This window comes from Panthera tigris, chromosome D1, assembly GCF_018350195.1.
Source record: "Panthera tigris isolate Pti1 chromosome D1, P.tigris_Pti1_mat1.1, whole genome shotgun sequence".
In the NCBI taxonomy this organism is placed as follows: domain Eukaryota; kingdom Metazoa; phylum Chordata; class Mammalia; order Carnivora; family Felidae; genus Panthera; species Panthera tigris.
The window spans coordinates 82,215,819-82,231,511 of NC_056669.1; the positions used below are offsets into that span (position 1 = coordinate 82,215,819).

The 15,693-nt window shown below is 38.9% G+C and overlaps 1 protein-coding gene across 1 annotated transcript in view; it reads left to right on the forward strand.

Annotated features, from left to right (window-relative positions):
• The window catches only part of METTL15 (methyltransferase like 15), a 247,936-nt gene extending 247,189 nt beyond the window's left edge, over window positions 1-747 (forward strand). Inside the window, exon 9 of the mRNA XM_042957669.1 lies at window positions 679-747. Coding sequence (XP_042813603.1) covers window positions 679-707 — 29 coding nt within the window. The 3' untranslated portion in view covers window positions 708-747. The remainder of the gene's footprint in view (window positions 1-678) is intronic.
• The last annotated feature ends 14,946 nt before the right edge of the window (window positions 748-15,693 follow it).

Sequence of the window (15,693 nt, forward strand, 5' to 3'; positions counted from 1 at the left end):
CACCCCATTCAATCTCTGACCCGTGTCTTTCCTTGTCAAAACTCAGCCAGAAGACAGCTGATCTGGGATCCTGGGAAACATGGACTGCAGGGCTCAGTCTCTCCCTCTAATGGAGAGCTGAGCTGGAGAAAGACAAAGGATGGAGCCACCATGCCCAAGCTCCTAGCCATAGCGCCTATAGGTGTGTCAATTTTTTCCAAAATTTAAAGTAGTTTTTCCCAAAGCTTCTATGTTTGGTGCCATGTCTCAATGGTTCCACAATTCCAAGTAATCATTTTCTTTTGGGGGCTGGGGAAACTTTACAGGACCATCTGGTGGCGACCATTGGAAACTAGAAGAATCTTCTAAAAATAAAAATTACTTAATGCAGTCTTGCTCATCTCATTATGGATTTTTAGACATTTGACTGAAATATGCCAATAAAGTAACTTTTGAAATGTTCCCTTTTCCAAGTTTCTGAACCAGAAACAGAAAGCTTATCTTCCTGTTAAGCAGAGGCTACTGTTGTGGTAGGCTCTTAACCTGAAAAATGTAATGAAAAGAAAATGCATCATGCTATGAAAGCTGTTTGAAACTTGTATTGCTATAGGACTAACTCTAAAAGATTCCTTAAGATTCTGAAAATCAAGAAAACCAAAGAGGAACTTAAATGCTTGAATCCTTATCTTTCTATTGCAGATCATGTCATTGGATACTCCAGAAAATGAATATGTCTTGAAGTGCATGGAGTGTGTGATTAAATCCCTGAGTAGGGTGAGTATGACATAATAATGCTTGACAAGTCCTTGAAGCATTTAAATAGCAAGCAAGGAAGAACATGGTTTCCTGTAGCATAAGGAGTTAGAACTTGAAGTACCAGAATGGAATTGGCAAATGGAAACACTTGAATGGCTTTCTAGAAATATTTCCTAATGCAGTCATAAGTTAGGACAGTGGAATTGGTTTTCCAGAGGGGAGTGATTGGAACAGGGGTTTCTGAAGTAAACAAAGAAAAGGCATCAGGGAATATACCTAATGAGTCAGCTATTATTAACTCTTTTCTTTAGGTCCAGCATTAGAAATAACAGTGTTACATCTGCATTCAGTAAAGTACACATATTATCTTATTCAGTCCTCAGATGAGAAATTAGGGTTTAGAGAGGTTAAACATGGCTTGTTCAAAGTGCATACCAGTTAAGTGTTAGAGCTGGGTCTCCAACCTAGGCTCTCATTCAACATCAATATTCTTGCTGCTACAGTACAGAACCTTGGGATTGGGAAGAGTCACTCAGAGAAAATCAAAGCTATGGTTGGTACTGGAAGAGTTCTATATTTTTAGAGTTGATGTGGATTTATCTACAACAAAAGGAAAATACCACTCCTTTCTAAACATCTAGGGAACTGTAACAGCCAGAGTTCTTAGTTTTAGAGAACAAAATATGCTCTGGATAGTTTAGGCCGAAGGAGGTTTATTACAGAGCATAAGGTAGTTTACAGAATGTAGCAGTGGCTAGAGAACTGAGTAGTTCTGCTACTAAAATTTGTGGGATTTGGGGCAAGAGTACGAGTAGATACTCACATAACATGTCTAAGTACTCAAAAGTTAAACATCAGCTTCAGATTGTTAATAACATAATGTGCTATGTTTCCTGATTGAGAAATTTACCTCCTAAATGAGCTGGAAGGTCAAGATAGACTTTAAAATTCTCAGACTCATTTGGGTTCCTCACCAAAGCATAATGGCATGAGGAAAGCATAACCCCAGTCCCCAGCCCAGGTTTTCCACCTTCTCGTTTTGTCTCTGGCTCCATTCTTGTGCTGTGAGGGACTCTCATTGCATATGGGTGGACACTGCACCCACCGTGTCCAGGCTGTATCTATACCCCTGGAAGAAAGTTGCCCTGTAGCCACTCTCAGACCTAAAGGTGTCCATACTGATTGTGTGGCTCACTCTCAGGAGAAAACAGCCCCAGGAAGCAGGCCCACAGAGATACCCTGGAAACAAGTTCAGGGCCAGTTAGGTAAGGAATCCGAGTCTATGATTCCCAAGGCACACTCTGGGACTAGGGCTCCAATTAAGTGTGTCCAATTGACCCCACATATTCCTTACTCAGTATTTAGGGGATGGCCAGAGGAGAGCTAGATAAGAGCCTCTAAAGTGTTGGACCCAAACAAGAGACTCTGTCACCTGGACAAAGGACAGAAACAAGTGTAGGTCCTGCTTGTTCAGGTACAATGCAGCCTCATGAATTGCCAAGCCACACCAAGGGACTTGTTTAGAGAAACCTGACTGCCACAGACACTGGCTGCTTTGTACCTTTGACGCCAGGTACTAACATATAGAGCCTGCCTCACAGCTGCCTCAGGAGAATCAAACACTTCCGCGGTTATGCTGGCCAAAAGGTCTGGTCTCTTGTGTAAGGCTATAATCTCACAATGTTGATTTTTGCATTTCAGGTTTTGTGCAGGTATATCTGCTTAGTGGAACCTAATCAGTGTGGAAACTTAGCTTCAAATGTAACTTGGTCTTCACAGTTTCTATTACTCTGGAAAATACCATAGAAGTAGATTGAAATGTGTGACCACATGAGACCAAACCTCTTTGCAATATCTTTGGAAAAGCCCATTTATTGAGATAGAAATAGAAACGGCTTAGATACATATTGCCTTTTTTATGGTAAAACCACCATTATGGATTTAGTTGTAATGGCTTTCTGGAGTACTCTGCTATAAAGGATTCTGAGGCCTTCTCTGGACTCAGTGAGAAAAAATACTTCTTTTAATTTTTGATATCTGCCATCATTGTGGGAGAGGCTGGGGTAATACCTATGCCATTTTTGGAGGCGGGACTATGTCTTAGATATATGCAAGTAGGTACCGGGTAGGGTTTGTTAAATGAATAAATAAACTGTAAATGAGTGAATTATAGCTGGGACCATAGGCAGGAATTAAAGTGATTCTGAGTCTTTTCCACTTTCTAACCCTAATCTATTTAATTTTATGTTACCACAGTGACTTAGAGAAGAAAAGAGATATAATGCAGGGGAATCAAAGAAAGTGACATTTGTAGAAGTTAAGGAGGCAGAAGAGATTCTCTTGACCTTCTTCCCATTCTCTTCAATGTTAGTTAATACTACCTGCTGTAACAAACAAACCCCCAAATTTCAGGGGTTTAGCATGAAAGAAAACATGTGTTCTTTTCCCCCTAGTAATCTGATGGGGGTGCTTCCTGCCAGTGGGGAAAGACGTCTCAGACTGATGAACCTACAATGTCTCCCAGTCATCCATCCACATGCAAAAAGCATATAGGAAAAGGGAGTGGGAGAAAAGGATATGTAATTGCTCTTTAACCACTTTACTTGGAGAAGTGACACACATCACTTCTCATATTGCCTTGATGAGCACTAGTCATTTGGCCCCATCTGGATGCAAGGGCGAGGCTGGGACGTACAGTGTCTGTCTGGGCAGCTGCTTCCCAGGCACAGCTCTAGATCAGTTCTCCTCAAAATGTGCTCCAGGGACCTGAACATCAGAATCACTGGGGAATTTGTTACAAATGCACATTCTTGGGCCTCACCCAGGATGATAGATTAGGACAAATGGAGGTGGGCCCCAGAAAGCTGCAGTTTAATAAGCCCTCCACAGGATTTCTGTGTATGTTCTTTTGAAAAGTCCTGATCTCTGGTGGACAGCATGTCATTTCTGCCCTAGTGTCTAATGACTGCCTTCCGGCACACCCATATTTGAAGCCCCTGCCCCCTGAAGGAGTACCTCCTACTCCCTTAAAAGTCAAGCTTCCTTATGTGACTTATTTGGGCCAAGAGAATGTGAGAGAAATGATCATGACCACTTCCAAGTGGACATTTTAAGAGCCAGTGTATGCTTTGCTACTCTGTCTTTCCTTCTGTCACTGTGAACTGCAATGAGCAGATAATAGCTGCTCTGTTAGCCTAGATCCTGGAGCAGGTGAGCAGACAACACAGAGCGGAGTCCCAGCTGACTGACAATGAAGATGCAGCATGAGAAAGAAAGAGACCTTTGTTGTTTAAAGCTTTGAAATTTCGGGGGTGTTCACCGCTGTGGCATTGTCCTCACTGACATACCTCCTTTCCTCCAACCTGTAACTGACTATGACTTTTTATGAATGGCTTTGCAAAGCTTATCTCCAAAGGGTTATTTCCTCCTTGGCACGATGTGAAAGAATATTGGCATGCTACCCACAAGTGTTTCCTGGGGTTTGTACACCTATCCTTTGCCTTCTTTTTTTTGTCCTTTTCATTCTTACTTCAAGTATTGACAGTATCTAGAAACCTTAACCATTTGCACAGTAGAATTATCTCTGGTTTGTTCTGGTATTGGTGACCTGATTTTTCCTTTTTAACATTTGTGAAAAGAAGCATGCAAAATATCACTTACGTAGATTCTTGCTCCATCTTCTAGGTCCCAGTCAATCTATTATCTTTCTCTTCTAGGTTCAAGAATTCAGTTCTATTGGGTGACAATAATTTGATTTCTTGAGAATCCAGCACAAGGGATTCAAAGAGAAATCAAATCACAAGAAACTCAGACCGTTAGATTAGAAGGATATCTTCTTAAGTGGACTGCTAAAATTGGATTTAAACTTGATCAGCACATACAATAACATACATTACTTACGATTGGCAGCTGGCAGCAGGACAGATAAGTCTGGAATCATCTGTGTAGGGCTGGGGTGGCTAGCAGTGTATGATTTTATTTTGGGGAGGGTAGCAGTAACTTTATATGCCTAATTTTGCTAAGCTTGGGGGTAGTACTAGCATAAACATATTGTGTTTCCTGAGCATGGCTTCCTGGCCAGTGAGGGGTAAGAAGGGCAGGTGGCTTGGGATTAAAATTGAGAGGTAACTAATGTACAGTAAAATGTCAGCTATCTATCCAGAACTACGGAAATGAGTTGTTCTGGTTACAACGCTCATGTGTATAAAAATAGGTTCATTTAAATTATTTTTGGTGAACGTCTTTGAAAATATATGTATACTTCCCTTCTTTATTAAATAGAACATTCTAATTTGATCTTGTCCTGATGACTCAATCATAAATTATTCTAAAGGGCTGTAACAGAGCCCGTTGAGTTCAGGGCTCTGTGTTTGAACCTGTGGGGGTTCCAGTTTAGAGTTCTGGTATCAATTTTTCAGACTTTTCCTGTCTTCATCAACTCTCAGGCTGCCAGCTGTCACTTTCTGATGCTGCCAGTGTGTATCTCCCTGTGACCTGCCTCCAGGATACCTTGAACTGGGAAACTAAACAATCATGCTCATTAAAGTTGAGCCTAAAATATGAGCAGATCAACTCTAAATGTGAGCCCCAGGAACATCCCGATGTGAATAAAGTGCATGAGTTTTATTATATCACTTTGCTTTATCAGTGACCCACTTTTCTTTTTTCTTTTATTTTCTTGATTTCTTGTTTTCTGTCTCTGTCTCTCTCTCTCTCTTTTCTTCCTCCCTCCCTCCTTTCCTCTCTTCCCTCCTTCCTCCTTCCCTCCTTCCCTCCCTCCCTCCCTTCCCCTTCCCTCCTTCTTTCTTTCCTTCCCTCCTTCCTCTATCTCTTTCTGTCTCAGGAAAGTAAGATTGTTTCATTACCAAGTTTCATGCAAGTGAAGTATTTCTTTTCATCAGGTCTATTCTGAACAAGAATGGTAGAATATTGAGTAGAGGTGGGATGTCATAGCAATATGGGGCTAATGAAACACCTAGTCATAATACTTTGCATTTTTAAAGCTTTTTATACTGCTCAGAATGTTTCTCCCTACTGGCTTTTGCATCTGTCATTTTGATATAATGCTAATATTACATCATTTTTATAGTCATAATGGCTATAAAGTTGTCTTAAACTAACCTTGCTAATAAGTTAAAAAAAAAAGACTTAATCTTACAGAGAAGAATTAAAAATGTCTAACCTATCACTTGTTACCCAAGGTGGGTAATTACTATAGGCCCCTCTCTCCTCTTTGGTTCTCTGCATGGAGGATAAGATAGGGTAAAAGTGTAGAGAAGGTTTGTACATATGACAAAGAAGGTGATAGAAACACAAAGAACAGCATAAATTCAATACAACACTTAGAATTTCCTGCACCTAATTCCTTCTGAAAAGCATTAGCAAAGGCTCTTCAAAGCCGTGTCTGTCTTGTCAGTTAGAGAACTTTGTATTCTATGAGCACCTGGATTGTTAAAATGTGTGTGATAATAAAGGAAATGACCCCTGCCACCCTGTACCTCAAATGGGCTTGTTTAATGCTTGGAGAAAACCATTCGGCCACACACAGAAAAGATGTGCCCTTTCAGTTCTACCACTGACAGATGTGGAAGGTATGATTTATCACATAAGGCCAAGACCTTTTGTGTGAGTGGGATTGCACCAAACATTCCAGACCTTTTTTGTGCCCCCTTTTCTCTGCATCAAGCCATGACCTGTGGCTTGATGCAGGGATGTGGGGAGAACAGAAAACATATGTTTACAGTTACTGAAGTAGTGGTGGAGGGTTGTAGATGACTTGTCAGACCTATAAAAGCTGGGCATGAAGTCTCAGAAACCAAAGGCTGCCTGGCTGGGATGGGAACATGAGGGGCCATGCAAAGCATGAAAGGAAACCACCATTAAATGAAAACCAGTCCTTGTTCCCATATGATAGCATTCCTGCTGGTAGACTTGGTCTCTGGGGCTGTCTTCTGGGCTCTAGGCCCTCATAGAAGACTGAGGGGCAGGTGGGTTTTCAGAGCAAGTAAACCAACTATGGCCTATTTCATGGAGGAGGAAGAACAAGAATTGATTTTCCATCCATCCATCCATCCATCCATCCATCCATCCATCCATCCATTCATCCATTCATCCATTCTTTCCACACAGAAGCCAGAATAATTTCCCAAAATGTACATCTGGTCATGTTACTCGACTTTAAAATTTTCCCGGCTTTTCCATCAGAGTGGTCTAGATTGCTGCATGTGACCTCCCTGGTTCTGCACAATGGGTCTCTATGCACTTCTCTGGTGACATCTCTTATCCTTTCCTCTCACCTCCCTATCTATTCTACACTCCTGTTGCATAAGTTTCTTCCAGTAATTTGAAAGAAATCATGCTTTTTCTTGCTCCTGGGACTTGAGCAAGTTGTTCGTTTTATTTCTTGTCCCTCCTTTGTTTTCATGACCACTGTCTTCTGTCACATCCCTCAGGAGATCTCACTTTAAGGGAGCATTGGGTCCTGGCGTGAAGTGCTCTCATAGCACTCTGTAGTCTCCCATCAGGGCCCAGGAGTAAGTGTTACTATCTTTATTGCATTTATAATCCCACTATAACCTAAGCTATTTGAAGGCATGAGTGATATCTATAATACCTAGCACAAGAGTCCGCCACATCATACGAATTTAGCAAATAATTCTTGTATACAATGTATGACTAAGATCAGCAATGTAGTTTATAGATTGGATCTTGTTGTCAAGCTATTTGTATCTGTATTCCAGTGTCATCTCTTACTAAATTCATGACATTGGGCAATTACTTCATATGCCTTTGCCTGGGATTTCTTATCTGTGAAATAGGAATAATAGTATATACTTCTTAGAATGTAGCTAAATGAGATAACACATGACAAGCACCTTGACTAGTGTCTAGCACATAGAATATACTTATATAATTATATAATTATAATTAAGTGTCTTCTACATGCTCAGGGTTCTGGACTTGAACCTGTGGTGGAATACAAAATTATATAATCTACAAGTCACTATAGGGACTGGTTTGATCCCTATAAACCTCACAGATGCCTCTATGAGGAAAGATGAGTACCAACAGAGGCTCTGGGGGACATCTTACCCTGAATCTAGTTTAGGAGCTTAGGACCTCAGTCTCTGCTGATCTGTCATGATCTCCTTGACAAGCCCAACTGCTCCCCATCCCTGAGGTCAGATCATTGCTATCTTATTACCTTGTGTCTTTCTTTTCCAGGACTCTAGTGCTTTTGAGAATGGGCCTGTATTTGTCACCAGCAGATCCCATTCTCATATCCTGATGACTAGAGTCCTATTCCTAAACCCCAGGCCCTGCTGGGGCCAGCCATGCTATTTCTTTGATGCTGACCACCTATTCATATAACCTTTGTCTGGAATGCTCATCACCACACTCTACCTGCCTGACCTTTTGGCCCTCTGTGACACTGCTGCCTATTGGACTGCTGCCTCTTCCCTGTACCTCGTGGCCTGTCAGGAATATAGCAGGACCAGCTTTCTACTGCTTTACCCTACCTTATGTAATAGGTCCCTCAATCTGACACTCTATTCTCAGTTTTATCTTGCCACCACCAGAACTGCTGTTTAGAGAGCTCCTGCCCTCAAAACACTACGCTGTCTTAGGGGACATAATATATGTCCTTAAATGACAAAGAAGGCTAGAAGTCAGAAGTGCCTTGGAATATTGGTGGAAGTTGTATGTTTATTACAATACTTTAAAGTAAAGAGAGGAATGAAAATACTTACGTCTAGGGACACCTAGGTGGCCCAGTTTGTTAAGAGTCCAATTATTGATTTTGGCTTTGTCACAGTTCATGAATCCAAGCTCCACGTTGGGCTCTGCACTGAGTGCAGAGCCTGCTTGGGATTCTCTCTCTCCACCTCTTTCTGTCATTCCCCTTCTCTCTCTGTGTCTCTCTCTCTCAAAATAAATAAAATACACATTAAAAAAAAGAAAATACTTATGTCCAGTGAAGTCTATAGTGACACTCCAGGAAAGAGTCAGACTAATAGCTTATTAGACAACAAGCAAACTGTGTCTCCACAGGATAGGACATCATAGGACTCTTGACTCCCTCCCAGCCTTTATTAGGAATGGAGAAATCCTTCCATTAACACCGCAGTATGTAACTATGGGTATAGGAAACAGTCCAACTTTCCACTACGAAACCTTACGTGACTTGGCATCCATCTCATGGAGAATGCCCTTTTGTGCCATCTATGGGATTATAATTGGGATGACCAAATTCTTAGTCAAACCCTATAGTCTGTTGTAGACAGGTGGTTTGGATAGTAATTGAGAATGGAAAAGAATAAGGACACAGAGTTGGAAAAGAAAAACAACTCACTACTGTTTTATTTCTCTGTTAATAGTCTTTAAGATGTTGTGGTAGTTTAATCAAAGTTGGGTGAATCTCTTTCTTTTTAAGGAATCAAGTATAAGGACCAACAACTCTGATATAATCATTCAACTGACTGGAAATGACCATTCATGTTTATTATTCTTTTATCTCTTTGGAAATGTATTTGAGGGGAGAAAGTGTTTCTTCTTCAACATTGCCCACTGAAGGCAAAGGGGGACATTTTCTTTCTCTTTTCTTTGTAAAAAATCTTTTATTTAAATTCAAATTAGTTAATATACAGCATAATATTAGTTTCAGGTGTACAACTGAGTGATTCAGCACTTACAAACAGTATCCACTGCTCAATGCAACAAGTGCCCTCCTTAATCCCCATCACCTTTTTAAACCATCCTCCCACCCATCTCCCCTCTGGTAACCATCATTTTGTACTCAATAGTTAAGAGTCTGTTTCTTGGTTTGCTTCTCACTTTTTTTCCCTCTATGATCATTTGTTTTGTTTCTTAAATTCCACATGTGAGTGAAATCATATAGTATTTGGCTTTCTGTGACTTATTTTACTTATCGTAATACTCTCTGTCTCCATCCACATTGTTACAAATGGCAAGATTTAATTCTTCATGTGACTGAATAATATTCCATTGCATATATATATTTATACCCACATCTTCCTTATCCATTCATCAGTCGATGGACATTTGGGCTTTTTCCATAATTTGGCAATTGTAGATACTGCTGATATAAACATTGGAGTGCATGTATACTGTCAAATTAGTATTTTTATATTCTTTGGGTAAATACCTAGTAGTGTGATTGCTTGTTCTTAGGGTAGTTCTGTTTTTAACATCTTTCTTCTTAAATTTTAATTAAATTCTAGTTAGTTAACATACAGTGCAATACTGGTTTCAGGAGTAGAATTCAGTGATTCATCATTTACATACAACACCCAGTGCTCATCATGACAAGTGCCCTCCTTCATACCCATCACCTACCTAGCCCATCCCCCATCCATCTCCATCCATCAACTCTCAGTTGGTTCTCTATCATTAAAAGTCTCTTATGGTGGATGTCTGGGTGGCTCCGTCAGTTAAGCATCTGACCCTTGATTTTAGCTCAGGTCATGATCTCACAGTTCATGGGTTTAAACCCCACATCAGACTGTGCTGACAGCTCAGAGCCTACTTGGGATTCTTTCTCTCCCCCTCTCTGCCTCTCCCCATCCCTCTCTCTCAAAATAAATAAACATTAAAAAAAGTTTCTTATTTTTTTCCCTCTCTTTTTTCCCCTCCCATATGTTCATCTGTTTTACTTCTTAAATTACACATATGAGTGAAATCATATGGCATTTGTCTTCCTCTGACTGACTTATTTTGCTTAGCAAAATACACTTTAGCTCTATCTGCATCGTTGCAAATGGCAAGATTTCATTCTTTTTGATGGCTGAGTAATATTCCTTTGTGTATATATACCACAACTTCTTTATCCATTCATCAGTTGATGGACATTGGGCTCTTTCCATAGTTTGGTTATTGTTGATAATGTTGCTATAGACTTCAGGGTGCATGCACCCCTTCAAATCTGTATTTTTGTATCTGTTGGGTAAACACCTAGTAGTATAATTGCTGGGTTGTAGGGTAGTTCTATTTTTAACTTTTTGAGGAACCTCCATACCGTTCTCCAAAGTGGCTATACCAATTTGCATTCCCACCAATAGTGCAGGAGGGTTCTCCTTTTTCCACATCCTCACCAACATCTGTTGTTTCTTGTGTTACTGATTTTAATCATTCTGACAGGTATGAGATGATATCTCATTGTATTTCCTTGATGATGAGTGATATTCAACATCTTTTTCATGTGTCAGTTGACCATCTGGTTGTCCTCTTTGGAAAAATGTCTATTCATGTCTTCTGCTCATTTTTTATTTTAATTGTTTAATGTTTATTTATTTTTGAGAGACAGAGAGACAAAGTGTGAGCAAGGGAGGGGATAACAGGTCAGCAGAGAGCTATCAGCACAGAGCCTGATGTGGGGCTTGAATTCATAGACTGAGAGATCATGACCTGAGCTGAAGTCAAGACACTTAACCAACTGAGCCACCCAGGTGCCCCATCTGCTCATTTTTAATTTGGATTATTTGGGTTTTTTTGGTGTTGAGTTTTAGAAGTTCTTTATATATTTTCGATACTAGCCCTTTATCTGATATGCCATTTGCAAATATCTTCTCTCATTCCATAGGTTGGCTTTTAGATCTGTTGATTGTTTCCTTCACTGTGCAGAAGCTTTTTATTTTGATGAAGTCCCAATAGTTTATTTTTGCTTTTGTTTCCCTTGTCTCAGGAGACATATCTAGGAAGAAGTTGCTATGGCTGATGTGAAAGAGATTACTGCCTGTTATCCTTTGGGATTTTATTGGTTTCATGCTGCACATTTAGGTCTTTCATCCATTTTGAATTTATTTTTGTGTACGCTGTTAAGAAAGTGGTCCAGTTTCCTTCTTTTTCATATTGCTGTGCAGTTTTCCCAGCACCACTTGTTGAAGAGACTGTTTTTTTTTTTTTTTTTCCATTGGGTATTCTTTCCTTCTTTCTTGAGGATTAATGACCATATAGTGGTGGGGGTAATTTTCTCTTTCAGTCAGTGGTCTGAAAGTTCTGTTTGCGTGGTATAAAAAAATAAGACAAGGTTTATGTTTTTTATTTTCTTTTTTACTTTATTTATTTTGAGAAAGAGAGAGGATGAGTGGAGTGGGGGGGGGGGGAGAGAGAGAGAGAGAGAGAGAGAGAGAGAGAGAGAATGAGAATGAAAATTCCAAGCAGGCTCCGAGTTGTCAGCACAGAGCCCAATGTGGGGCTCAAACTCACAAACTGTGACATCATGACCTGAGCAGATATCAAGAGTCAGACGCTTACCCAACTGTGCCACCCAGGCACCCCAAGAAAGGGTTTTAATGTTAGACAGATTTAAGTCTGAATCCCTCCACCATTTTTTCTCTCTGAACTTTATTCACACAATGGAAGGAATGGTATCAATCTAAGAGTGTTGCTGTAAGGATTAAATTATGGAATGTATATGAAGGGTCTGACACAATGAATAGTACATGTACAGACATAAGCAGTGAATTCTCAGCTGTTCTTGCTAATTAGGGTCAGTGCACATGGAAGCAGGTGCAACTCAGGAAGAATGCTTTATAGCATGGCCATCTTTGACCACAACTTGGTGAGATATTCTTTCTCAGCAGCAAACTCCCAGAACTTGTGTGCTAGCTCATTTGGATGACCTTTTTTCCCTTTATTTTTTGCCTTCTGTTCCTAGATATGCAAAGGTTATTCTTATCTATATAAATAACCTCGTTGCCTTTATATCATTGATGCCAAAAACTGATGTTTATTTAATTTCTTGTTCAAATTTAGTACACTGCCTGATACGCTTGTTATAACAAGCATAAGTATTCAATAGATGTCAGTTTTTGAGGATAATGATGATGATTTCTGATAACCCAGTCCTTCATGGAACTCAGACTTTAGTAAGGATATCACATACATTCCTAAAGAAGCATTGAAGGTTTTTAAGCAGATTAATGACTGTCTGTGATCACCTTTAATGCCTCATTTTCACTCTTCCTCTTCCACAACCAGACCGTAAGACTAGTAGGATTTTCCTTTGATTATGTTTCACAGATCTGTCATTTTTTTCCCTCTAATCCCACTAGGATTTCTAATCCCCAGCAAATTGGCTGGAGATGGCCTGATTTACTATAGTTTTAGATAGAACACTTGGCTCTTTTCTATGTGTCTCTCATTCCTTCCAGGAGACTAACCCAGATATGTTCTAATGATAGTGTCAAGAATCAGGGAGATCAAGGCAGAAATGCATAAAAACTTTTTTGAGTTTCTGCTGGTGTCAGATATTTCCTATTGGCCAAAATAAGTCATGTGTTCTAGTGGGAAAACATGACCAAAAATATGGATATAGGGAGGTGTGAAAACATGGGGCTATTACTCCAAACAATCTACTGCTGTCTGCTTTCTGGCCACAATTACTAACATGCTGTCATATGTGAAATATGTTTACTCCCATATCTCAAGTCCTGGCATTATGCTTGAAGTCTAGGGTATTATGATGTACATCAAGTTCATATAAGGTTCTTCTTGAGAAAAAGTCATCTGCCCTATACATATTCACTATATAGTAATGAAATGAGGAATGACCAATATAAATATTCCCATCTAGAAAAAGGAAGAGTAGAAAGTATGTAGCAGTCACTGGTCCATAGCAATTCTGAACTTTTCTTGGGCATATCCTGTCTGTTTTCCTACTCTGGAGATAGGGAATGTTCTTTTAATAGACTTTAGTTCTGCTCCCTAGGAATGGCCCCCAGTCCATTCTTCTTCATGGCTCTTGGGTCAGATTTCTGGCATGTTGTTTCTTTTCCATCCATTTTGGGTATTTCCAAAGAAGATATTGGAAAATACTCTTGATTTTTTCCTATAAAGAATTGAGGACACAAAGGTCTTTCTACAATTTTGACACATTTTTCTATAGTCCCAATTCATTTTAGTGCATACTGACAGAACATTGCCAATCCAGCTGAATTTAAAATATTGCAGATTTCCTTTGAATATGATATGATTCTACTCCATGAACTAAAAGCCACATCTTGAATACCTCTATAAGCCTTTTTGTATAGCAGAGAGGTTCTACTAGGCCCTGCCTTAATTCTTTCACAGATATTTATAAGGGCCTGATAGCCACATCTATGATTTCATCTTTTGTCCCCAAGCTATATTTTATTTTATGTAAAAAAGTTTTTAAATTTATTTATTTTGACAGAGAGAGAGAGAGAGAGAGAGAGAGATTGAGAGAGTAGGGGAGGGGCAGAGAGAGAGGGAGAGGGAGGATCTGAAGCAGGCTCTGTGCAGTCAGCACAGAGCCTGACACAGGGCTCCAAGTCACAAACCTTGAGATCATGACCCGAGCTGAAACCAAGAATTGGATGCTCAACTGACTGAGCCACCCAGGTGCACCCCCCAAGCTATATTTTATTTTGAGAAGTTTTTTGCTCCCTAGAGAGGCTAGAGATGAAAAGCAGTTTTAGGTTTCCTGCCAGAAAATTGCAAACCCTCTATATTTCCTCTGTGTTTGCTTATAAACTAGCTAGTTTTTTTTTCTTTAGACTATCTCCTTATTACAGCAGTTTATTAAACACAGCCAATAAGAGCCAGTCAATATTTCAAGATTTTGCCTAGAAATCGCATTGGTCAAATCTAAAAACTCATTACTACATTTTCTCTTTTCTTTGTTGCAGCAGGTGACAGATTTACCAATTGTTTCACCACTATATGAAGTGCATGACCATTCTCATCATTCCAGGTTATGTAGGCTCCTATGACCAAAAGCCAATGTCACATATGCTATGTTTTAGTGATGGCAGAACCCATGTGCAACACCAAATTCTTTGTCAGCTTGCTACAGTGTATGTCACAAACCATTTCAAAATTTCATGACTAAAATAACAATAATATGTCATTTCTCACAAGTCTGTGGATTGATAGAAGATTTTGCAGATCTTGAGCTAATTTTAATGCTTCAGTGCTCTTATATCTATGGTCAACCTGATCCAGAGTGGCCTTCACTGGGAAATCTCAGCCCTCCTCCAAATATCTCTTACACTGAATTATTTTAAGTGCTTACATGGAATTCCATGTTCTAGAATATTCAGAGGCTGTATATAAGCTCAGCAGAAAAGGGTACTGTGTTAATTTAGTGATTTCAGCCATTAGTGAGAATAGAAGTGGCCCATGTGCCATGTACTCAGAATTTCTCTCTTGATCCCTAAAGTCGTCGAGGGTATTGATTAGATCTCATATATATATATACATATATATATATATATGTATCTCATATATATCTCTCATATATATCTCTCATATATATATCTCTCATATATATATATCTCATATATATGAGATATATATATATATGAGATATATATATGAGAGATATATATGAGAGATATATATATATGAGATATATATATGAGAGATATATATGAGAGATATATATGAGATATATATATGAGATACATATATATGAGATATATATATGAGATATATATATGAGATATATATGAGATATATATATATGAGATATATATATATGAGGTATATATATATGAGGTATATATATGAAATAAATATATATGAGATATATATATATGAGATATATATATATGAGATATATATATATGAGATATATATATATGAGATATATATATATGAGATATATATATATATATATATATATATATATATATATATTCACCCACTATGGCAGCTGATACATATTAGGTGCTTAGTGAATATTTTGAATGAGTAATTGAGTGGATATGTAGAAAAAGAATATGCACATATAGGTATGCAACATAGACTAAATTTTTAGCCAGGTATTATTCAACCTGTTCTGATGTTTTTCTCTCCAATTCCTAAACCTACCCTATAAAGCACTCATCCTGTTATATTTTTCCTCAAATAATAGATAGTCATATTTGCCTTTTCCTGTTATTTCAGTCAATGAATGTTCTTCTCCTGTCTGCA